The 26,504-nt window shown below is 35.8% G+C and overlaps 1 protein-coding gene across 2 annotated transcripts in view; it reads left to right on the forward strand.

Moving 5' to 3' along the window:
* The window catches only part of LOC140158887 (tyrosine-protein kinase CSK-like), a 58,434-nt gene extending 37,745 nt beyond the window's left edge, over nucleotides 1-20,689 (forward strand). Inside the window, exons 6-12 of one of the 2 annotated variants that reach the window (XR_011859832.1) lie at nucleotides 1,279-1,381; nucleotides 4,315-4,399; nucleotides 8,138-8,211; nucleotides 10,700-10,898; nucleotides 13,581-13,667; nucleotides 14,200-18,830; nucleotides 19,108-20,689. Coding sequence is in view for 1 of the 2 variants with exons in the window: in XM_072182154.1 (XP_072038255.1) it covers nucleotides 1,279-1,381; nucleotides 4,315-4,399; nucleotides 8,138-8,211; nucleotides 10,700-10,898; nucleotides 13,581-13,667; nucleotides 14,200-14,382 (731 nt within the window). In the remaining variant the exon portion in view is untranslated. Of the gene's footprint in view, nucleotides 1-1,278; nucleotides 1,382-4,314; nucleotides 4,400-8,137; nucleotides 8,212-10,699; nucleotides 10,899-13,580; nucleotides 13,668-14,199 lie in introns of both variants that reach the window. The other variant, XM_072182154.1, reaches the window with a different exon arrangement.
* The last annotated feature ends 5,815 nt before the right edge of the window (nucleotides 20,690-26,504 follow it).

Raw genomic sequence — 26,504 nt, forward strand, 5'->3', positions numbered from 1 at the left:
CCCCCTGATAAATTTTGTGACTAATTTTGTATTTTTCTCAAAAAATAACTACACACTGGTAACAAAAGTTACGTATATTATAGGGGGCTTCACCGAAATTTCAGTGATTCAAGACAAGTGGTTCAATATATATTAAGAAATGAGGTACATTCTAGCGGTACCTCTTTTCTTATCATAAATAACATACCGCTTGTCTTGAGTCACTGAAATTCGAGTGTAGTAACTGGATTCCTTGCCCCTATAATATACATAACTTTTGTTAACAGTATGTTATAATTTTTGAGAAAAATGCAAAAAAAGTCAAAAAATTTATCAAGGGGTGTAGTACCACCTCTAGGCTTTTTTAAACGGGACAGGTATGGCTTCAGTTGGTGATTTTAAGTTTGCAGAAAATAAGACCTTTTCCCTCTGCAACTAGTGAAAACTGTGTCATGTCTCAAATTGCAGGCAGGTAAATACCCCTTGAGATCTTTGCAAGTGCGTGGGCAACAAGAATGGAGCTGTCCACATAGATGTAAAGAATTTCACTTGTTATTTACCTTCCTGTCAAATTGAGAGTGCCATCAAAGCGTGTGTACTAGTATACAGTAAGCAAAATAATTAAGGTACCAGTTGTGTTCACCCCTGTATATCCTAAATAAAGACAAGTATGTCAAAATTAAAACAAGCAGTCGATGCCTGTACTCTTTAGCTCTGATTTAAGACCTTATTTGTGAGAATTAAAGACACAGTGATGCAAAACCTAATGAAAGCACTTTTGTGTTCTAATCAGTGAACGCTAGTTTTTCGTGCTAATCAATGAAAGCACGGCGCCAGCTAGTTCTCTTATTCGCAAATGCTTTGTGTACAAATCAATAGGGGGTGCAATGTGGCAAACTGCAACTTTTACATTTGCATCTTCTGTGGGTTTTTGGATCGTCATTGTCTTTATTTCTTGAACAATTTCAACAAATGAGGTCTTAAATTCAAGCTAAAAGATACAGCTATTGGCTTTTGGTTCAAATTATATGACATATCTGCCTTTGTTTAGGATATACAGGGGGTGAACGTAACTGGTACCTTAATTATTTGGCTTACTGTATGTCCCGCATGATTATCTTAGTGCGATTTGAGCTGCCACTGCAAAATACACACATGGCACAGCATTACTCACTATATTCTATTGTAGCTTGTTATTTAGTTTCATATTTGAAATGTGATGAAACATAGATATGTTGCTGTGAATTGTTAAACATAAATGTCTATATCCTAAATCCATTCCGCATTGGTTTATTACAGCTGTAATGGAAGCCAGTTATCATGGGAGAAAAGTAGCAATCAAAATGATCACTGATACAGAAAAAGCAGCAAGGTCTTTCTTAGATGAAGCATCAATTATGACGTAAGTCTTTAATTCTAAAAAGTTTTGTAGGTTCAAGATTATATTTTAAGTAAAAACAGTAGGCTATATACGACATGATGAAGGTAAATGAGTCCAATGTCATTGAAATGTTTGTGAGTTACGTGTAGTGGCGTAGATTTCTTGTTGACAATGGGGGGATGGGGTTGGAAAATTTTTCTTGAAGTAATGTGAATCCAGCACCTTTTGATGACAAAATAAGTTTATGGTTCAAATGTGCGCATGAAAAATGTTACCCTATGAAGCAAAACTGGTCAAATATGGCTCAAAAGCAGAATAAATATGCATGAAACGCGCAAAATTTGGCACTTTTTGGGCTAAAATGGCCTAATATGAGGTCAATTTGGTCAGAAACCCACATACAGGTGTCAACATTGGGGAGATGAGTGTATGGACCATCCCCCGGCAAAATATTGGGGGGGGGGGAATTTATCCCCCAGCCCCGGGATCTACGCCTATGGTTACGTGTATTGCCAAAGAGATTAGACCCAAAGAGTAGTGACTCAAAATTGCTCCTGTGGATCGCTAAGGTAAATCTATACCATATTGCTTTGTCGTGACTTGGATTAATTTCTGCATCACGCAATTAAAATTTTTACTATCTTACATTTATGAGTGGTAATCCAAATGGTTTGCTATCCACTTTAAAGTTTGTTTCTTTAATTCAAAATGCAACTGTCACTTTTGGTATGATATGGATGTTTTGAACTTTGGTTCACACCACAAATTAACATAGTTGAAATTCTCCACCCTGTTGATGCACAGTCTTCATCAACAATATGATCGATGTGTAAACTAATTTGTTGTCTGCATTGTATAGTGTCATATCTCAATAGGCTGCCTTGTATGACTTTTATTATCGTTGTTGTATTTCATATTGTTATACTGGAAGACAGAGATAAAAAGACTAGTTTGCGTCTGACGTCATCTGTCAATCAAACTCGACCATGGTTTATTTACAAGTGTCGTTATGATATGAGTTGCTGAATGCGGCGATAAAACCGAGCGCCTTATTGTTAATTTTGCACCTTCAAACATACAAACCATCTCAAAAGTTAGGTCTTTATAGTAGGAAACGTTCTTTTGTGAAGACACCATGTCAACAATGCCTAGAAAAGTTGGTTTTTGCCTTGTAAAAGTACGTAATTTTTCGCCATTTTGTGCTATTCCTTTTCTCCGATCGGTACTAGATAAATCAACCTTCCTTTGACGCGCTATTAACCAATCAAGGATGACGTCAGACGCAAACTAGTCTTTTATCTCTGTCTTCAACAATATTTTATATTTGAGCATGCTTCTTGGTTTTATGAATGGACATGAGATTTTAATATTGTGATAATACCTCAAAATTATTATATCAAAAAAATTACACAAGGCAGCCTTTTGAGATACGACAGTATGTGATGCAGATGACAAATAATTGCTCTTGATTGTGGATCCATACTCACTACAAACATTCCCCCATGCATAACTGTGTAAAATGGCAGCTATTCAAATACAGTTTTCAGCAATACATTTCTTTAAAATCTGACATCTATGTAGAAAGATGAAAAATTGTATGGTATGGTGACTTGGTCAGGCTAAAATGTTCTTTGAGTTACAACCTGTCGATTATAGGTTAATAAATGTGTATCACTTGTTGGGAGTGAAATTGTACAAAATGATGCACACATACTGAGATGTTGATGCGCCTAATGCATGAACCCCGCAGGGGGGAGTGCATTAGACACATCAACATCTCAGTACAAGTGCAATATTTTGTACAATTTATTAACCTTTTTAATATTTCATTGACAACAAATATGCACCCAAACACACATTTTCATTTAATATAATTTTTCTAAATTTGACAACTGCAACTGCTGCCTTTTCAACAGGCATGATTGCTCTAGTATCTCATGTCATCTGCTAAATTAATTTATTCAGTGATGTGGTGCAAAAACAAGGAAGTCAGCCCTATAAAAATATTTTATTACATACTTTTAAATAACAAATACAGAATTCATCATGATACAAAAATAGCTGATGGCAACCTGCGCATATTTGTGTTTATAATAATAATAACTGACTAGGAATAGTGCTATAATATAAGTATAGTCTTAACATATCAAAGTCATGTTATTGACCCTTTGAACGGTCATCTCAAAACGAGGTTCTACCTGCAAAGTGTGTGCGTACGCCTGTTAAACGCATGCTTTGCACATGCACTTTGGCAAAAGCCTAGCACAAAGCGGAAGAAACAAAAACACACTTTTTGCGCATGCATTTGCAGGGAGAACCTTGTTTTGATAGCAAGATGTCAGATCAGTGCATGGGCGAATAGTAATTTTCTTTGAACTGTAAATGACACCGAAGTGCTTTCTGTTAAAGACGCATTTCATGATTCTATCTAGCCTATCCCACAATCTATCATCTTCTATTCCACAAATTGCAGTTGATTTGGACATAAAATTGGCCACTGTGCTGTAATTTCTATCTGTTGACAGACAGAAAATACATATTGGATGATGTCATTGTCAAACAACCGAATCAACCAGAAAGGCTATGCATACAAACATTCTGTAGTCTGCAATCTCAGAATAAAATTGTTTGAAAAAAATTGAACACTTCTAATTAAGGCCTAATTAAGCATAGTCCTCTTTCTATGTGAAAGAGGAACATTAAGGCAACACTATTATAAATCTTAGTTTCATTTGAACAGGTACGTGCAGTATGGTAAGAAAAACATGCGAATTGGAGCGAGTGTTGTGACAGATTTTTAGGTTTCCAATGTAAAATCATAACTTATTTTGAGGCTGTGTATCATGAAGTGCCTATTTAACTCTATCTGTAGAAGCTCTGATATTCATGTGTCTTGTAAATGATCTCTTTTCATATTGAAAATTAACGGTTATTATTTGCATTATTTTTTCCAGACAATTAAGGCATCCTAATCTGGTAGAACTTATTGGTGTAGCTATAGGTAACCCCATCTATATAGTACTGGAATTTATGTCTAAGGTAAGCAAGTAAGCCCTGCTATTTCAAATCTGCTGGTAATAAGCATGTACATTCAACTTGGTCAAACCATTGAATTTTCATATAAGATACATGGTTCAAAATATAATGGGGTTAAAGGTGATCACCCCAACTTTCACAAAATAGCCCCATGATCGATGACAAATGTTTGTCAAGAGCAGGGGTAGCAAGAGCTGTGGACAAGGAGCAGTGAGGGGCCCTTTTAACATCTCCTTTATCAGTCCTGTCCCTAACCCATATAATCCTAAGCATATACGCTTTTGCTCTGGGGCCCTGAACCCTTGGAGGGCCCTACACTTTGTCCACCCTGACCACCTGCTTGCTGCACCCCTGGTCAAAAGCAAAAACTGCACACCAGGACTATGTACTTTTTGCAGAATGTATTCAAAAATACCTGACCTAATCAAAAAGAGTATTTTGAGCCATTTTAAGATGGTCACTGATTAGCTCATTGGCTGCGTGAGGATACACACTTCACACACCAAGTGTTCATAGTACCACTGGGCCAGTAATGGCTCTCGATCGCCCAGATGTTGCAGCCCTGCCTTGTTTCTGTCCTACTAAGTACAAATATCATTTTGTTACAGATTATTTCATTGTTTCTGAATACAATCAACCCAATTTGTCTACATCCATCCCATGTTTACAACAGAATTAATCATTGTTCTTAATTTTTTTAATTTTACAAAATAATTAAATCAGTAAATGTAATGAATAATGATGCAGTCAATGAATTTTGAAAAAAGCAGGTGTGCTACAAATCGCACTCCTGGAAATAGTCAGGCGAGCTACATGTGTGCTGTTAATTGCACTCGGTAAGGATTTTAGGTGTGCTATCATTTGCACTCGGTAAGAAGTTTAGGTGGGCTATTTGAATTATTGCACTTGATATTCAGATAAGAAGCATTGGTGTTGAATGTGGGACTACAATGTATAGGTGGGCAATCAAACTTCTTACCAAGTTAAAATTATGCAAATTTCCTAGCACTGCCCCACGCACGCACCCACTGCATGACATCACGTGCACAGAACTGACGAATCGTAATGCGTGGATCGGTGAAATTTTTGTAAAATTTGGTAAGAAACACCTCGTGCATATTGTCCGTCTCCGTTGAAAAACTGGATCCTCCACAGTAAAATCCACCATGACCACTTGAAATAAGCTTCCAGCAAAGTCAGAAAAAATATACCATGTCCAACAAAAAATTAGGCCGGCAAAAAACGCAATTTTTTGAAGTAAAAAACGAGATCCTAAATTTTGAAAAGCGAGAAAAGCAAGATTTCCCCCGAAAAATGGCACAAAAAGCTTTAAAAAACGCCCGAAAATACAAAAATGCAAAAAAAAAAAAAAAAAAATCCAAATGTTGTTCAGATTAGGTCAGTTTAGATTGTCACGAATATAAACAAGACTGCCGGCGTGAGTCGAAGAAAAAGTGACAAAAATTTGACCTTGAATTATGTTTTATAGCCAAAATATTACAGTAATTCGATAAATATAATGATATTTGGCCTAAACTTGAACTCATTTCAAATGAAATGTCAGTTTTTATTGAGTAAAGTATGACTTTTCCACTCCACCATGTGCTTGCAATGCTGCTGAATTCTGCACTTTGGCGAAGTTGGACAAACTTTTATGGCATAAAGCAACATTTTTACAGTAAGTGCACTGCTTGGAAACGACCAATCAGCGAGTAGAAAAGATATTGTTTGGGTCGTCACCTTTGTAAAGGCCGTGATGTCGATTTATTTTATGCAAATCACTTTCGGGAACCGCTGCAACTTGCTTTGGAAACTCCTTGAGGTGACAAGGTGCGCTATAAATCGCACTCGGTAAAGTGATTTAAGGTGGGCTCTATGCGCGCAATCACACTCGCGCGCCTTTAAAATGCATTGACTGATGATGATACATTCAAATAATGACAGTTTCCCTGCAGAACTAAATGCTATCTTTGCCCTCTGTGATACACACCACGGATCTAATAACTTTAGTTTTTCCTGTCAAATTACACATCATTAATTTATCTCATTAGTGATTCAGATTTGTTAATTTGATGATTGATTTATCTATTTAATAATTTCTTCTGTATATAATGGATTGGTAATACAAAGTTTTTAGCATCCAGACATCATGGGAACCTGGATGCATTATCAGCTCTAATTTTGCCTACCTATAATTTGGTTCACCTCAAGTTCGGTAGTGACGTCAATGCTCTTTCGTGGTTGCGCCGCAAGCGTGCCGACAAACTGCCCCTGTATGCTCAGGGCATGTAACTTTACGCGCGCGATTTCATACTGCGGTGAGCGAAATACGCATGTACGTCACTAGTGAACTTGAGATGAACCAAATTATAAACCTGATGAACTAATTAGCACCCCTCTGTAGGTTTCCTGAGATTTGAAAATGTGTTACTACCAACGAGATTAGGCCCAGAGAGTACCTACTCTGCTATGTTTGTGTGTTGCTCAGTGAAGGCAAAAAAGTGTGTACTTGTTTGCATTCTGCATGTAAGGCTTTGTGATGATGACGCATGCTAGGTGCTACGCGGCAAATCTTTGTAATGCTCAAGCTTAGATGCAAATTATTGTTGGATATCAGGCTTTTGTTGATTATAATGCCTGATGTACACTTTATGATCTCTGTATGTAAGAAACCAATATAGTGGATTTATCACAGTGTTACAGGCAGGGTAATTCTAAGTCTTGGGCGTAATCTCTTTGGTTATGTGAACTCAAGCATCCTTCTCATAGCTTATATGTGACACGATCTGGTCCATGGAGGCCAAAGGAGGCAAATTTGAAAATTAAGTTATTACCTTATACAAGCATTAGGCTATCATATACTGAAAACACCAAAGGTCTGACATACTTATGAAGTTTTATGATACTTTATCTCAATTTGGCCTCCATGGACCAGATCGTGTCACATATATATTATATACCCAGTCTTTGGAATATCTCCTTCCCTGACAAGCTCTCACAAAGAATCCAAAAATATCACAAATGGGGCCTAAATAAAAAAGGTTTCTATTGCCCTTGAATCTCCAAAGTCAGGGTTGGTAGGTTGGTAATTCCTTTAAAAAAAATTGTTTTTCCACATTCAATATTAAGAAATGCAAATTCACCATATGAATTCAATGGTAAGCAATGATTTATACGGTTTGTCGGGTTTGGTTTTTAATATATCAGAATTGTGCGCTACAAATTGCAAACAGAAAAGTCAATTTGCAAATTTTATACCAACTAAATGAAAATTCAGATATGACAACAACAAAAAAAGGTCACCCTATTTTTTTCAGATTTTAGGTCGATCGGAAAGGGCAATACAATATTTTTTAGCCCTTGTTTTAAGATACAAAGACATAATTTATAAAGCATTCTTCCACTCTGCAGACACAAATACATAAAGAAACATGTTAGATGAAAACCTGTGGCATTCAGTGGCCTTGATACTATTTTTTGTTAAAATCTGGCAAGTCTGCCTTATGCTGATTTTTCAGATAAAACAAATCCAAAGTCTGATGTGAAAATGTCACATGAGTATTGTCAGGTACTTAACAAGTCAAACTTTGAGCACATGGAATTAGCACATTTCCCATGTCTAATACATGTCAATTGTGATAATGTGAGAGATTGGGATTTTAAAGGAGTTTTTTGCACAAGTGGTAGTGAATTACAATCTGACATTCACACATGTTTTTGATTTATGGTTTGTTTTTTCAGGGTAATTTACTAGACTACCTAAGGACAAGAGGCAGGTCCATTATTACACAGAAAACACAACTGGGTTTTGCAAAGTAAGTGAGAGATTATAGTATTCATTTGTATGTAAGTGGGCTGTTCCAGTTGAAATGCATACACCCCAGCTATTGAAGACATTGAGGGTACATTCCAAATGGGGTTATCTAAGTGGGTGACTCCATTTGAAATTTACACTCCCTGTGTAGGAGATTAGGTCATGTGTTTCATAGGGGGTGTATGAATTGTAACTGGAATAGCCTATTTCATTGATTTCTAGTCGTACTACATTTAACCATAACAAAGCTGTAGCGCCCGCTACAACTTGTTGCTCTTTACGTATTTCTTTACCCAATCGGATTCACACACTGATTTACTCAAAGATGGACAATTCCATCTGTAATTCCTTTATGCAAATTCTTATGAGCAAAATTTATTTTTCTTTATCGTTCTATTACTATTAAGATCTATACTTTGATCAGCTCGTAATTGGCGGGCAGTATAAAATCACCGATTATTATCAAAATATTTTATTTTGAGAATCGTCTTGTGCCATCTCGCCAGAAGCATCACAAATTATATAACACACAAAATATAGACCAGACAGGTCTACTTATCGCACTTTTAACGTGGTTCTACTTTTGGTCATAGTGGTAAAGGCCTAACATTTCCCACCTATTACGAACTGATCAAACTATATTATAATATTATTTGAAAAATGAGAATAAAGGTATTGTTTTTAAGCCTCTGCTGTACATCTTTAATCTCATATAACATAGAATATACGGTATTCCAAATGAAAACTACCGTCTTGGTCATCTGAGTTAGAGCCCATCAAGTGAAATTCCTGAGCCATGTACTTCGCTTGCCGGACAATGAATCTGTATTATGCCCTTTATGTTTCCACACACGTGGAGCCTAAACCCGGATGACAGCGCATTCTGTTTTTGCAATATGTTCAGCGTGTGTTGGGTGTCTGCAGCCAGACCAAGTTGTTTCAATGACCCAAGAAAAATGGAAGAAAAAAAAAGATCACACCAGGTGGATGAAACCTGTGGTCACCTGCAAATGATGATGATATACCGTTATTTTTGGTGAAGAATAACTTCGCTTTGGCCTCATTGTTCTACCTACATGACATCACCTGTTATTAGGAGATGATGAGGCTAAAAGCAATATCTTTATTCTCTTTTAAAATTAAACCATATATTCTAGTCATTTGATTGGTGGAGCGGTACCACGTGACCAATTATCATACTACTGTCGCATCATCCATGTTGATAGTATACATATATGAACTGTCTATCAGTGTGATGGTCGAAATATAATCACGAGGTGAAATATGGATTGTTCCATTCCACGAGCAGGAACGGCGAGTGGAATGGAACAATACATCTTTCACCAAGTGATTATATTTCGCCCATTACACGAATTTAAGAGTTAATATTTGTTTTATATCACTCATACATAGATTCTATTACCGTATTCGTCCGAGTATAGTCCCACGTTCGAGTATAATCCCACCCCCCATTTTCCGAAAAATTTCAGAAATTGTAAAAAAAAAATATATATATTTTTTTTTAAAGTTAATTTTTTTTCGGTTTTGGAGTGTCCCTGGACCTACAATCCCCGAAATATGTCTTGAAACATTAAAGCGTCTTTAGGGGAAAATTAGTCCCCCCCACTCCCCCGTGCAATGTTGAAACGTGCAAATGTGTTTAGCGTGTCTTCAAAGTGTCGCAACATTGAATGATGGCGAGTGGGGCATGGAAAAGTGTTAATTGATGGCCCAGCTTTCTTCTAATTCCAAATATTGAACATTTTTATCCACATTAAATATACACTTTGGATTTCATTCAAGATGCCTAAAGCGTTTCAACGACATTTTTCGGGGATTGTAGACCTAGATGCTAGGATCATTCATGGTTGACCTAAAAAAAATTTAAAAAAAAAAAAAAAAAAAAAAAAATTCAAGATATTTTGTATTTTAATATGAAAATTGATACTTTGTTTTCATGTCATACTCTATTAATGATTTCAAAATGCATTGAGTTTGAATGCATTTTGAAATCATTAATAGAGTATGACATGAAAACAAAGTATCAATTTTCATATTAAAAATACAAAATATCTTGAAATTTTTATTTTTATTTTTTTTTAGGTCAACCATGAATGATCCTAGCATCTAGGTCTAGGTCCACTCAAAACCGGAAAAATAAACTTAAAAAAAAACAAAAAAACGGGTGGGACTATACTCGGACCAATACGGTACTTAAAAATACTATTCAAGATAGGGAATACATTTTTTCATCAACATAACACCATGTTTTGCCGTGACATACTTTACATTTTGGTGTCCACCCCATAACTAAATCGGCGAGTCTAAGAGTCAGCGCACGGCCTGGCGCAGGCGCACTACGTCGCAGCACTGTGATGGTAAAAACTATCACACGGAGATGCTGATGGTAAAAATGATTAATGGCAATCAACCAATGAACTGTCTAGAATTTATGTATAAATACTATATATCTCTTGTCATCCCAACAGAAATGTATGTGACGGAATGAAGTACTTGGAATCAAGAAATTTTATTCACCGAGATCTAGCGGCAAGAAATATTCTCATCTCAGAAAAAGATATAGCCAAAGTGTCTGACTTTGGTCTAGCACAAGATGACCATGGTCATGGGGAAGGCAGCTCCAAGATACCGGTCAAGTGGACAGCACCAGAAGCTGTCAGGCAGAAGGTGAGTGATAGCCAGGATATAGTCTCACATTTTTGCGGATGTTTTCTGCTGCGACAGACGCTTTTAGTTCTCCATTGCAATTTCTCACTCAAATGATTTGCTTTGTTAGGAGTAAGAGGAAGAGACTATATGTCAGCAGGGGTCCATTTCACTAAACTTTTAACCCTTCGTAACTCAAGTAGCCATTTGCGAAGTTACGAATACCCAATACTAGGCGTGACTTTATGAAGAGTCTCTAGCAAATCCCTATTACTTATGAAGGGTACCGTTAGTAAGTAAGTTTAGTGGAATGGAATTTGCAACTCGTTGTAAGTTATGAACCATTTGGAGACGTAGGCTAAAATAAAGATAATGTTATGTCTCAAAGCCCATGGCAGTTTCCAAAACAAATGCGGAATGAGGGTTTTTTTAATATTTTTTTTTTAAAAATTTTTAAAACAAAATTCTGAACTAAGATGTCATTTTCGAGTGTTCAAAAGTACACAGTATGAAATTGTGGTTGATTAAACACAATCATTAATTGTTTTATACTTATACAAACGAGTATTGAATCAAGTAACTTTTCTTAATTTTTCTCAGAATTTCATGATTTTATGGCAAAAAACTTAAAAAAAACTTTTTGAAAAATAAAAAATGAATTTGCCGTTTCAGCTGACATGGACGCGCTAAGAAAAACGAACGCGCGCGCGGGCTTTGAGACATAACATTTTTTTGTTTAGCCTTACGAAGCTTCGTAAAGTTTAGTGAAATGGACACCAGTTCTTCTTAGGTCATACTTAGTATTTTTAAATGTTAAAACATGTTGGTCAAATTGTTGAGCAAGTTGTTGTTAACTGAAATCTCTGATTGTCTCTTTAAATTGGGCTATTTCAGTTGAAATCCACACACTGACTATGGAAGACATGACCTGAATCTTCCATACAGGGAGTGTGAATTTCAAATGGGGTTACCTGAATGGGTGACTCCATTTGAAATCTACACCCCCAGTGTGGTGGATTAAGGTTATGTCTTCCATAGTGGGCATTTGGATTCCAACTGGAATAGCCCATTGCTAACTAATGGGTGGCAAACACTTGTCTTGGTATATTGCACGGGGGGAAATGATTTTTTTCCATGCTTTGTTATTTGGACTGGTGAGGGGAACTGTGGGCAAATTTCAAGTTGGGGGTGGGGGGAGGTGCCATCATTTGCATTGAGTATAGTAGTAATTGAGGTCGATCCATTTTTGCAACGGCATCAAGAATGATTCAGTCTTGTTAGTCAGAAAAAAGGTGACCTGGAAACTAGGATATAAACTGAGATGAAATGTGAGATTGTCGTCTGTAAGTGTCTGTCTCAGTGTTGCATCATATGTGTTGCCTTGATGATAAACCCAGTGTTGCCAAGTGTTTTCAGTGCAAATGTGCGGCAAATTTGCTCGTAAGGCCACGGTGATTGACTCTCAAGTAGCCCAATTTGTAAAATGAAAAAAAAAAAACACACCTAATACCAGAGATTTGGACAGTTTTAGCCAAATTTGGGACGTAAATTGCCAAATTGAGCGGAAAAACACTCAATGACCGATCAATAAATGGTCACAAAACCCATTGTAATTGAAATTTTGAGCTACAAAGACTTTATAATTTGGCTGAATTGAAAGGAAAATATGTGAAATTACTGCCACAGCCTGACACAAATTTTAGGCAAGTTGCGGCATTGTTTTTTTGAGTTGCAGCAAGTGATTGCCAAGTAGCCCAATTGTGCGTCTAAGTCACGGCACTGGCATCACTGGATACAGCAGTGCCTGTTGCAGGATAGTACAGACTAGCCTGTAGGTGTGTGAATGATTTGTCATTGGTGATAGATAATATACTTGACTTTATGAAGCTTAGGCAAACTGACATGTAATTATTTGATGAGGGAACAAAAAAATGAACACACGGCGGTGATTGAACGGGGTCACTTGATCCCCGCTGAGTCCTGATTTGTTCACACTCTCTATTTATTATATGTCAGTTTGGCAAAACTTTATAAAGTCATAAATATAATAATTTCTTGGGCTTGCAACATCTATTTGTGATCCTAGCATATATTAATTGTGTCGCATTGTCTTATGCTCTACTAGGGTGCAGCCTATAGGTTGTCTTCTTTCTTCATTATAATAGTCTGTCCCATCTCAAGTTGAGAGAGAGTAACGCTATGTTGGATTTTGCAGTGGCAGATTCTAATCAGTGCGTGTACGCTGTTGCGCCACCAGCATACAGACAAATCGTCCTTATACGTGTGTGTATATGCCCCACAGGATTAGGCTAGCACACAATTTGAATCTGCCACTGTGAAATCCAACATGGCATTACTCTAAACTTCAGGGTAGACAGACTACAGATAATATATCCTTGATAGCAAGCATATTGAAACTTTCAATACAATTTTATTGTTGCATAATGTTAACCTGTGTGGTGTGCTTCAAATTTGCCTACTTCAATTTAAGTTCTGTACATAAGACTTGAACACAATGTGGATTTATTTTCAGGCATCGAAGAGGGCATGAAAAATGTCAAATTTAATGTGCATGAAAATATTTCTATGTTATAAAATTGCTTGAGCTCGTAGGGAAGTATATGGTTTCCAAAATTTGAATAAGTAACAAATAAATGAATATATAATTATAATAACTTGTTGTTGTTTGCACCCTGCCTACAGAAATTTTCTACCAAATCAGATGTGTGGAGTTTTGGAGTACTATTGTGGGAATTGTATTCTTTCGGCAGGGTTCCATACCCAAGAGTGGTAAGATATCATGTATACAAAAAGCGCTGTGCACAGAAGTACCATATAGAATGTACATCGCATGATTTTTTTTTTAAAGAGAAAATGAAAGATTAAGTTAACATCTGTTTTTTTCTGGGCCTCAAGGAAGAACAGGTGATTAATATGTTTTCAACTGATTGAGTGTCCCAGGTTAAAGAAGAAATAAAACAAAGCAAAAACAAATATATTGTATTTAGTTTTCAAAAAAAATATGATAATATTATACAAAGCAAATTGATAAGTGATGGTTTTGAATGAGGTTAATGACTTTGCATCAGATATTTTTCAAGTAATGTGAAAAATCTAAAAATTTTGCTTGGACCTCGAAATATCCTCAGTTCCAAAACTAAATGTTTAGATCTTTCACAATGCCCTCAAAACAATTAATGCAAATTCTAGAAATTTGGCAGGAGGGGAATGGGTATCAAGGCCATTTAAAGAAAAAACACACACAAACTTGCAATTTTGTTCATCCGTGCTAATTACGTTTTTGTACTCCTTACCACCACAGCCTGCAGATGAAGTTATACTTTTCATCGAGGAAGGAAGTCGGATGCAAGCGCCTGACGAATGTCCACCACGGATATTTCAAATCATGAGGAGCTGCTGGAACATTCATCCAAGACAGCGACCAACGTTCAAAGATATCTATGACCAGCTCAACAGCTTAGATATGCCCGAGACATCAGTGTAATAACCTGCAGCACTACCACAGCACGCATCAACACACACACAAAGCTTTGTATGTGTAAACCTCTGCAATTCAGGGACTGTCTTTTGAGGAGAGCGATCTACTGCCCTCCTTGAATCTGATATAGGAGAGTGAATTTTAGCTCTCCTTAGTTGACCATTCTCTCCTTACATTCTATTGTAAATGCTCTTAACAGCTCTCCTTGAAGGCTCCAGTAGAGCTATTTAATGCTCTCCTGCAAATTCCAAAAGACAGTTCCTGCAATTCATTGTAGCTTTTTTATGAAGCCAATGATAATTTTTGTAATCGCTCTAGTTTAAGCCAATCCCTTTATTTTAAAGTGGAATCTCCCATCAAGGGTAGGCTTAAACCCGAGTGATTACGGTATTAGACTTTATTTGGGCATATGTTAAGTAGCAGGTCATATTTCTACTTATATTTTTATAGCTGGGAATACAAAAATAGAAGTCCCACCCAAGACTTATGTTATGTGTGAAAATTATCAAGCTTTGTAGTACTAATTAAAGACCGAGATAAAAAGAATTTATCGCGTCCGATGTCACTGTCAATTACCATCCTTGATTGGTTAACACAGGTTAATAGCGCGTAAAAGGAAGACCGATCTATCTGGTGCTGATCGGAGAAAAGGAACAGCAGCAAATGGCGAAAAATTACGTACTTTTCAAGGCAAAAAGCAGCTTTTCTAGGCATTTTTGACATGGTGCCTTCGCCAAAGAAAGTTTCCTACCATAAAGACCTAACTTTTGAGATGGTTTTCAAAGTGCAAAATTAACAATAAGGCGACCAGTTATACCGCCGGGTTCAGCAAGTCATCATCACGACATTTGTAAACAAACCATGCTCGAGTTTGATTGACAGATGACGTCAGACGCGATAAATTCTTTCTATCTCTGTCGTTAATTATAGTACTTGACGTATCCATTTTACAAGCCAACCTAATAGTGACCATATCTCCAAGGTAATTCCAAACTTGGCATGACATTCTCACTTGTAAACCAGGGGATCATTTGATACAGTAGATGTTATATGTGCTTGACCTACACACGCTGGTTATTATGTAGAGTCTCATGTGTTACTGGGAAAGACCCAAAATAATGTGATAGACACAAACATCTGTAATACAAAAACCCACTTGATTATTAGCTAATGTCCATATTAAAATCAAGTGGACTGAATTTGGTGGTCAAGTACATCAAATGTTTAAAAAACACTTTACTTTAAAAATGATCAAATTTCTTGTGTTGTTTTCATGTGCAAGTTTTAGAGGATTTTGCTGAAGGCACTACTTGTGATCGCTGCAAAGGATTAAAAATATTATTTTTTTTGTAGAAATTGCTTTTAAGTGAAAGATATGTCAATATAAGTGTCATTATGTGTTTTTGAAGATGAAAAATATTGGCAAAAGGGAAGCAAATGGCAGTGTTGATAAATAAGAAGCTCCATTCAAAGGCATGTATCTGCAAGTGTCTGTGTGGACAAACTCCTCTAACATTGACCCAAAATGTGACCTTTCACCTTTATTAGGTCATGTTCGGTCACTTGCAGGGTATGTTAGCATCCATATACTGTTTAGAAACATGCAAAAATCTGTTTTTTGATGATTTTTTTATAATTTTCTGATTTTGTGAATCACTGATAGTGTCTTTAATATCATTCTATTGAAAAAGCATGGTGGACATGTGGTTATTCCAATTGAAATCCATACACCCCCTGGAAGACATAACCTATCATCTTCCTCACAAGGGGTATTAGTTTCCTGATTGGATGACTACATTTGTAATATACACCCCCTGTGTGGGCGCTAATTTAGGTCATGTCTTCCATAGGGGGTGTATGGATATTAAATAGAATAGCCCATTACAGCTCACTCCCTCATCAAATCCATAAGTGTTGTCTTTGTATTTAGGTCAGAAAATACTTCCTCCCTTTGATGACAACCCCCAGTAGACACGCCACACATCCTGTTTTGATAACATTGTCTTTCTCCCATTAGTGGCTTGATGGATGTTGTTGATAAAAAGAATTGCCATCGACTTTTGATAATATTTTTCTTGATTGTTTCTTGCTTAAAATAGCAATCTTGATGGAGGGTCTGCGAGGGCTTTAACACGATTCAATAATGCGAGGGGAAACTACCAGTTTATTATTTTTATTAGAGATTTGTCTGGGAAACTTTGACCTTTATCAATTCTCATCAAGGGAGGCTGGTTACAAGCAAAATATTTCAAATAAATTCATGTAAAAAGATATAAAGGACAAAAGGACATTGTCAACAACAAGAAACACTGGAGAATCTACCTTTGATATAAATTGTGTTTTACTGTTTGTGTGTTATGATGTTAATACCGTAAGTTGGGTGGATAATTTGTATCCAAGTTTCCTATACTTAAGAAATAAAAGACTAATGCACTATCGTTTACATCCAAATAATGTGTCGGAGGTAGTTGAGGTATCGATATTGGGTGTTATTAACTTATATATCTTTATTGCCAAGGACACATTATTTTGGTTTGAAACATAATGCGACAACCTGTATTTTGATTCTATTACCACAAAGTAGTACCATTTAAAGTTCCCAAACATTTTAAGTTGTTTACATCCAAGGTAGAGCGTGTTCATGTAGAAGTGGCGGCAAGTATCATTGAAAAATTGTATGTGTTACTGTGCCTAATGCTCTGCATAAAATGTGTTTCACAGATAGGGGCACATTATTACAGCAGCAATGGGGGGGGCTATTATTGCAGAATAATGTACTCTTTCATTATGACATGTTCAGATAAAACACATTGCATAATTTTCAATTTTGATTTTGAATAATGGGTAACAGTTGTTTGAGTTTTTTTTTCCTTTAATTTTTTGTCAATAATATCTCAGGTCTTTGTATTAATTTAACATTGGCTTATGTACATATATGGTATACTTATTTTTTGTGTGTCAAGGTTTTTGCTAGTGATTCAAGAGTTGAAAAAGATATGAAAGACATTAAAATATTCAAATGGTATTTTCAGTGGATAAATTGGTGTGATACAATAACAGTACAATTTGACAATGCTTGTAAATGTTGGTGTTATGCATGAGTGTTTTTCACTATACTTAGTAATCTTCACAGTGAATCAACTAATTGTTGCACCATTCTAATGTACAGGGCTTAAGCAAGTGGTCTTTGTGCTGCTGTCTTTGGTGTGAATTGTAAAATGTAGTTACATTTTGTCGTCGTTGTAATGATACAAGCAAGAATGTCAGTAAACCAGGTGTAGATGTAGTGTACATTTCAGCATTATGTGCGGAAAAGCGGGAAGAGTTGACGAATACAAAGGAGTGATGCGACATCTTTGCGTGTTCTCAAAAATTGTTTAATACATTTATACAGTATGACATGTCACTGTAACACACCCAGGACCTGCAAATGAACAGATTTACAAACTGGCCTTGCAAAATTGGTTCATTTAGTTTATAACTGGAGTGAAAGATTTTCTGTGTAGCAGTCAGACTGTTCCATGAAAAAACTTGAAACGTGTTACCTGCTTTATAAGGCATGATACAATAGCCATCTAGAGCTATGCTAAAACCGCTTGCTGATTGAGATTTGGTTCACTTGAAGTTCAGTAGTGACCTAGGTGCGTATTTTGCTGGTTGCAGTATCAAATTGGGTCTGAAGTTAATCGCGCACACATACAAGGGTGGTTTGTTTGGGTACTTGTGGTGTAACCTCAAAAACACATTGATGTCACTACCGGACTTGAGGTGAACCAAAGGATAGGGAGATAATTCAATCATATCATTCCGCCATTACTGTGAATCCTATCCTATCACCCAGGATTTGAACCTTGCATGTTTTGCTTGCTGAACTGCCGAATCAATCACATTAATACATGTAGTTGTTGTGCAATGCATTCCTGTTGTAGGAGTTGGAATTACTTCTTACTAAAACTTTTTATATACGATTTGCAGTCCTGTTATTTTTTATCAGATTTGCCAATTGTTAAAAAATTTTCAGCCAAATTTTTGAAAACACATTTTGTTTTGAAATAAAAGGGAACAATTTAAATCACTTTGACATGTCAGAATGCCATTCAATGAGAAATGCAATTAGTACCCCATGATATTATTCTAGAACATTCCAAGTTTTGTTCTGATTTAAACTTGTACCGCAGTTTTTTTCTTATCCCAACTCCTCCTTATTTGGAGAATAACTGAAAATGGATGTGTAATGGACATAAATATTGATGTTGACTTCACATTGTAATAGTAGAAACCTTTTGTAAGTCAATTGTACAATAGTAGTAGAAACATTGGTAGAAACATTGCAATGGTAGAAACCTTTTGTGAGTCAATTATACAAGAGTGCCATACACTGGTAGAAACATACAAAGGTAGAAACCTTCTGTGAGTCAATTATGCAAGAGTACCACACATTGGTAGAAATGCTGGTAGAAACATTGCAACGGTAGAAACATTATGTGAGTAAATTATACAAGAGTGCCACACACTGGTAGAAACATTGCAATAGTAGAAACCTTTTGTGAGTAAATTATACAAGAGTGCCACACACTGGTAGAAAAATTACAATAGTAGAAACCTTTTGTGAATCAATAATACAAGAGTGCCATACACTGGTAGAAACATTACAAAGGTAGAAACCTTTTGTGAGTCAATTATGCAAGAGTGTCACACATTGGTAGAAATGCTGGTAGAAACATTGCAAAGGTAGAAACCTGTGAGTTGACTCGAACTTACGTAGACTCGTAAGGAACATAGCAATTCACTGTGAAAGAGGTCTTTGCTTTGAATTAGTATGGAATTATACCTCAATTCATTATTTAGATCAATTTGTAAGAAAGCGAACCACAGCGCCATAACAAGCCCACATACACTTACATAAGCAGTGGGAATTAATGTGTAATTTGTGAATGTTTCAATTGTCTTTTGTGAATAGTATTATCACTAATTTTGATTCACCCTAGATGTACAAAATTATTATCCAGATCAATTTTAGTGGTATTGATTATTATATTATTATTGTTTGTATATTTAGTAATATTTCAAGACAAACATTACTTGTGAAATCATCCATTTTGTCATGTGAAAGATTCGGAGATATACCACCGCAAACCTGCACTTTTTTCACACTAGAATCCAGCTCAGTTATTACACATGTAGGTATTTGACCTCTGCAATGAGTAGCCATAATATATTTTCATGTTGAACTGAGAAATCTTAAAAATTAGCTCTGTGTCTTTTCACAACAGTAAAAGACGGAATATTTGCCCATAGGACTTTATCATAAAGCCATAATGTATAATCTTATATGAAATTTGTTCATTTTTTTTCAAACCTGATTTTTTGGCATATTTGTAATGTTTACAACTTTTGCAAATGTCCCAACTTACATGTAAATGAAATCAGCCAAATGTGTTGTGTATGTCAGGTAAACAGATCAATTTGACATGTCACAATTCACACATTACATTAAGAGAAGTTCTTAAGCCATCATGAAACGAAGTTAGAAATGTTGCGGTCAAATTGACATGATCATGTTGGTTATGTATTTCTACCCATTTCAATGGAGGATTAAGGCAAATGAATTGTATCAGTGAATGTCCCTATAGGATTAGCAAGCTATGCCACTGCAAAGATTGAGTTCATTACTTTATGAAATAATAATGCAAGTACCAAACTAAAATTAATTAGGAAATACACTGCCATTGCTAGGATAGGTAAACATGATCAGAAACTATTCTTAGTAGAGGAAAAACACTTAAGTCAGCATGTTAGAAACTTGATAATACTCTAGATTTACTTAACAAGGACAAGGTGTTGTTGTGATGGAAATGTAATAGGGAAGTTGGTTCCCTAGCATGTTATTTAATTTTTTTAAAGGAAAAATGAAAGATTAAGTTACTATAACTGTAGTTATAGTAACTTAATATATTTTCAAAGAAAATATTATATTTTATAGATGGAATGAAACAAATTGGATAAATAGTAAAACAAGCCGACTTGTTGAATGATCGTCAGGTTCAATTTAGCTGTCTTTAAGCATTAACCTTAATTCAAATATCAACCGATTGGAGGACACATAACTGCATTAGCTTCCTGGTGCACAAAAGGGTTAACTGCTGAGATTAAACAAAGGCAGTTAACCCTTTTGTTCTGCAGGTAGCTAATGTAGTTAGCTTTTGTGTGCTCCAAAAGCAGTTGATATAGGAACAGGTGAGGCTTTGATTTGACATTTTTAGAAAATTGAGCTTGATTGGAATGGAGAAAACTCGCGACACTAAAAAATTAAAGGAAGTCTCCGGCAATCACAACAAAGCACGAATCACATGGTTTTATTTAAAACAAACTCATAGTGACCATAAAAACGAATAAAAACATCCGTTTCTCAACACACGATATTCAAAATTCCCGGGCGCCGAGTGCAATGATGTCCCAGTAATACAATGAAGGCTGACGACAATTGAACACAAATAACCATTACGTCATTGAACTTAGACAATTTCGGCTCGGGAATTTTGAATATCGCGTGTTGAGAGCCGACTGTTTTTATTCGTTTTTATGGTCAATATGAGTATGTTTTAAATAAAACAATGTGATTCGTGCTTGATAATTATTTTTCTAACATATAAGGCATAATGTTTTCAACAACTCTTCCTATACCTTTGTACAGGAGCCAACCGTTGTTAATCCATGATGAATCCACACTTTTACTGTAAGCGTATACGCCGAACGCAAGCGAGACTACGCGTTACGCTAGAGCGCCAAAATTCGTCATGCCTGGAACATGTGTGCGTATTCAAGCTTTACAAGTTGAATTCAATATTTTTTCAGGCAGCGGCTAAACATGCAGTTTTATTCTGTAGTTTTATTGCCGATATCAACAGAGAAATCATCGAAGTTTTTGTAAGGATGAGGGGCAATGATTAACTAACATTCCTCATGAAATAATAATGTGAATTATACGATCTTTAGCTTCTTTTCGTTGTTGAAAGGATTCAATCATGTTTCACCGTTGTTCATCACCGTTTAACAACTTCGCGTCCGGCGTCCGCGTGGTTTACTTAAGCTCGGGCAGCTAAAGCTGCCCTCGCTGGTAAACCACGCAGACGACGCGTCGCATCGTTGTTAAACGGTGATGAACAACGGTGAAACATGATTGAATCCCTAAATGATTGCCGGAGTCCCCCTTTAATGTTACATTCTACCCCATTGGGAGTTAAGGCTATTCTGCATCCAGGGTATGTCCAGGAAAAATAGTGTAGGTGGGTTTGACACAATCAACTTCAAAGATGCCATGGGGGTTTCATAGTGTCATTCTAGCATTGCAGTTTAATTTTTAATCTCTATGTTTAATATCACAAATATGTAATTACAGTCTCACAGGCCTTGTTGCGGTACATGTAATAAGCCCAATGTGTGGTGAATAAGCCCATGGAACAATTTGTGTGGGATGGTACACCTTACGTTTAGGATTCAGGGTTTTTAGTTTTACGTTTGTTTGCTCTTCAAGTGTGAAAGTAATATACATGTATTCCAATGAGCCATCTTGGTGAATAGACTGATTATTCAGTATTTGAAATCCAACAGTGTCCAGTTTGCATCATTGTGACAATCTCTGATGTTCATGTCAGTGAGTCAATCTAAATTTTGAAAAAATTTGATGAAAAAAAAATTGAAAAATAGCTTGGTGTTTCAGATACTGAAATGCATACTAAAAACTCCTACAAAATGTCAACTTTCGGAGTTGAATTTGACATTATAAAGTAAACCTGATTGACCTTTTACAAACAAGACAAGTGATTTAATATAAATGAAACAAACCAGCCCAATAATGTGAGTGATAAACAACCCTGGCAACTGTGCCCCTTGGTTATCAATTATTTTGTAGTAGTCCAGATAAGTGTGTAATTGTAACTGTACCCATAGGGGGGTTTGCTCCAAGATGTATACAGTATCTACAAATATAGGACAAAATAGATACAGCATTTAGGGCTTCTGAATAGGCTGTTCCAGTTGGCATACACACCCCCTATGGAAGACATAACCTTGGCGGTGTGAATTTCAAATGGAATTACCTGAATGGGTAGTTCCATTTGAAATCTACACTCCCTGTGTGGCATATTAAGGTCATGTCTTGCATAAGGGGTGTATGGATTTCAACTGGAATGCCATTATGCACGGTACAGTTGTAGATGTATAAATGATATTTAATGGGATTCAGTACAACGTAATGCAATTTCCGCCTGCCTAAGGCAACTAAAATTGATGCAATCAAGCTATAATCTTAGCGCAAATCACAAGTAAATACTATATTCATTGTACAATTTAGAGCAAGTGATGTAGCTGTCAGATCAAAGTATCATTTCAGGGTTACAGTATAATGAAGCAAGTGGTATTTGTTTTGCATCCAACAGTGTCCAGTTTGCATCATTGTGACAATCTCCGATATTCATGTCAGTGAGCCAAAACTAAAATGGTTCACTTTGAAGTGGGTTAACTGGAATCAACTTATCTTGAGATATGTTCACACGATATATCAAGACAGTTTTTCCCATATTGTATAAAAGCTTGATCGATGTGGATAGAAAGGTGGGTTGAACACCAAAAAAAACGCCTTAAATAGATGAGAGATTTGGTTAAGGAGAACCAACTTTTAATATGGATTGATGTGGGTGTGGACTATAAAAGCAGGGTCAATGCAAATGGAAAAGTTGGTGTGAACACAAAAATGGACGAGATATGTGGTTAAGGAGAATCAAGGTTTAATATGGACTGATGTGGGTGTTAACAAAACAACTTGTCAACCTAGTTGAGGCAATCCAATGATAAGTCCAATTGATGGTCTGTAATTCAGGGTGACAGAGAATACAGGATTATTGAAACAAATTATATTTTCTCCCCATCAGTATGAACCAGTGGTGTGAGAGACTAGATTTTAATCCGTTTCCAGATATTGTTTTTTCAACTGCCAGTTTTTTTTCTACACTTGTTGTGTACAAAAGTATGTATGGTTTAAATGATTTCAGATTTTTTAGCTGTTCAAGACCCTCCGCTTGCTAAAAACATATATTTTTTCAAAGACACACTTTCAGAAAATAATAATCAACATTGACTTGTTTGGGGGGTATCATACTTTGGTTGGGACACACCCATGGGTCTTTGTTTTAATATCGGAATACACCCATGGGTCTTTGTTTTAATATTAGGACACACCCATGGGTATTTATTTTAATATTGTTTTGATCTTTTGTGCTTTAGTTTGGTTGTAATCAGACTTGATCATTATCCTTTCGATTTAACCTGTCTGAGTCACTTCACCAGCAAACATGCTCATCTGTCAGTGCCCAGTTCATTAACCCCAATTTGTCTCTACATTCATTGAATGACCTGCAAGATTCTGTTAGGTATGAAAACTGGTACTACACATCATGAGGTCAAATTTTGAGCTATTGTTGTTAAATGGAGGTGATTCTACTGTTGTATTGGCTGTGAGACTGTTTTGGATCATGCTATCTTGTTATGTACAGGATACATACCAACGCACAAGAAAGTTCTTGATTCAGAATTACTGTTGTGGTTACATCCATTTTAATAGGTTTAAAATCAGAGCATAGGTGAAAGGGACAAAAAGGCAAGTCAACTTAGGCATTATTAAATCAAATAAACATAGATACTTACAATTTTTTGTGTATACAAAGAAACTGTAAATGTGTACGCAAATCATTGCCATTTACGACATTCTTGCATACTTGCGATTGTGTATAGTTGCTTGTCAGGTTTAATGCAGACATTTTAGCTGAAGGCATGTTTTATTGTACCAGGCAGCTGAATGAATTCACTGGTGCAAATTGATGTTAGGAGCTTCAGGCTTATATGTTGTCACGCGTAATTGAGTGTTTCAAGTGTGATCGATATTGATATTCAATTCAAGTGTAAAAATGGGTTATTGCTATTATAATGAACTCGAAAATTATCCGAGATGGGGGAGATATGGATATAATGGTTATAGAGAGAAAAGCTCTTATTTTTAATCCATGCTCTTATCAGCTTTGTCATTAATTATTTTCCTAATTTGTATTGTTTCACAAGTTTAATTAACTTAGACAGAAGAGGGAAAGTGGCGCTGAGTGTACTAGTATTAAGTGTTCTAGCATCTTGGTGCTTCAAAGGCACCCATTTATTTTATCACAATAATTACATTTGGTTAGATTAGACCTACTTTAAATTGCACTTATCACTCATTGAGTCTGCTCAAATATTTGGTACATTTTCATACAAGATGTAACAGGAATGCTCCTTTTATGACACAATGAGAAAAGTAAGGCCAAAAAAAAAAAGGTTTGTCTCAAAGTCTCAAGGCAAGATTTGTAAATTCGTGAGATTTGGAAAAAAAAAGAAATGCAGAATTTTTTTTTATTTCACAAAAAAAAATTTTTTAGTTTTTCGCTAAAATCAGATTTTTTCTCCAAATACCATGAAAAAGTCGGAATAAAAAATTTAAAAAATCGCATTTCGCATTTGTTTCAAACCACTCGTGAGCTTTGAGACAAACCATTATTTTTTTTTGGCCTAATGTATGGTAAATCTTGCCAGAACCTGATGAACACATTTAGAAATTGGTAGCATGAGAAAATGTAGACTTTATATCTGTAATAAACTTATTTCAGTGAATTTTTTTATAAATTTCTGCAGAAAAATACTTTTGTAGAGTATTGCAATCAAATATCATATGAAAATGATTGCAATCATTTTCCAACCTTAAATTTAAATGTTCAATTCTTGTGGTTTGTTTTTTGACTCGTAATGTAGGGTACTCCAAAATTGTTATAATTTGCAATTGCTATACATACTAATAGTTAAACAAAAACATCCTATATGCATAATGCCTAAGTGTGTCCAAATAATGACTAATGGATTTAGGAGAGAATAATGAATAAGGAGAGTATAGAAGTAGTCGACTAGCTGCTGCTTGCAAGGGTTCGCGCCCATTGTACATAGTGATGTATATAGTCTTGTCCATTTTTTGTATGTCAGTTTATATTTGATTGATTTGTGAATATTTGACTTTTATGTCATAGTGATACTTTTGTCTATTTAGGGCTCAATAATTATAATATTATGAGTATGGATATCGTTGCAATTGCAGCTGTAGCATTTACAGTAGTGTATCTCGTAGTGTTTGGGAAGGAACCAATTACTAAATTGTATTTTTATGCTATTATTATGAACAGTGCAAAGAACAATGTGAGCACTTTTACTTACAGTGGCGTGCCCAGGGGTGACTTGCTTTGGGTAATTTAGTCCTAGGGTCTTAGCTAGGATTTGACAAATACATGTCATTTTCACCTAACTTACCTGTCCAAAATATGACCGGGAAAACATTAACCAGTCCTCTGCCCCTTCTGTGGGTTCAGTCAGTTCAAATAGCTACTGCTGTAGCTTTGATTTATTAATCTGGTCTTGTTTTGAGTTCACAGAACTTATTCAAGCATTATTGTTTAGGATTTAGCATATGTGACAGGCATTAATTTTGCCTGTCCCAGGAGCAAACTACGCATCTAAAATGATGAGTGGATAAATCTTGCTAACACCTTGTTCAATCCCCTGTTTTTTTTTTTTTTTTGGGAAACCTTTTAGCTACTCAGCCCCCCTGGTTTACACTGAGCCCCTCGAGTAGTCAATTTCTGGGCATGCCAGTGTCTTATCACTGAATACGCAATTTGGCTTAGTGCAGTAGAATGTGTGCGCTAAGTGGTTTTTGAGATGGTAACTTGCACATTGATCTATTGGGATTCAAATCATGTCATAGTAATAGCAACCTTAAATAGGAAATGAAAAATTATGTATTTATAGAAATGAAACAATTTGTCCAAAAATAACTTAGGTCAAAAATTATGGGATTATTATGAGAGTGACGCTGGTTGTTACATTGGCATATATTGACTTCATTCATGTTGGTAGTTGAAAAGCTGAAGAAAAAGTCTTCAAACAGTCTTATTAATTTTATATATATTATGTTTGTTACTTTTATTCTTTTTTTACTAAAAAAATGAGTGAACATCTTTCCAATCGTGTAATAAATTATTTGCATATGTTATTTTGAA

The sequence above is a fragment of the Amphiura filiformis genome, chromosome 8 (assembly GCF_039555335.1).
Source record: "Amphiura filiformis chromosome 8, Afil_fr2py, whole genome shotgun sequence".
Classification (NCBI taxonomy): domain Eukaryota; kingdom Metazoa; phylum Echinodermata; class Ophiuroidea; order Amphilepidida; family Amphiuridae; genus Amphiura; species Amphiura filiformis.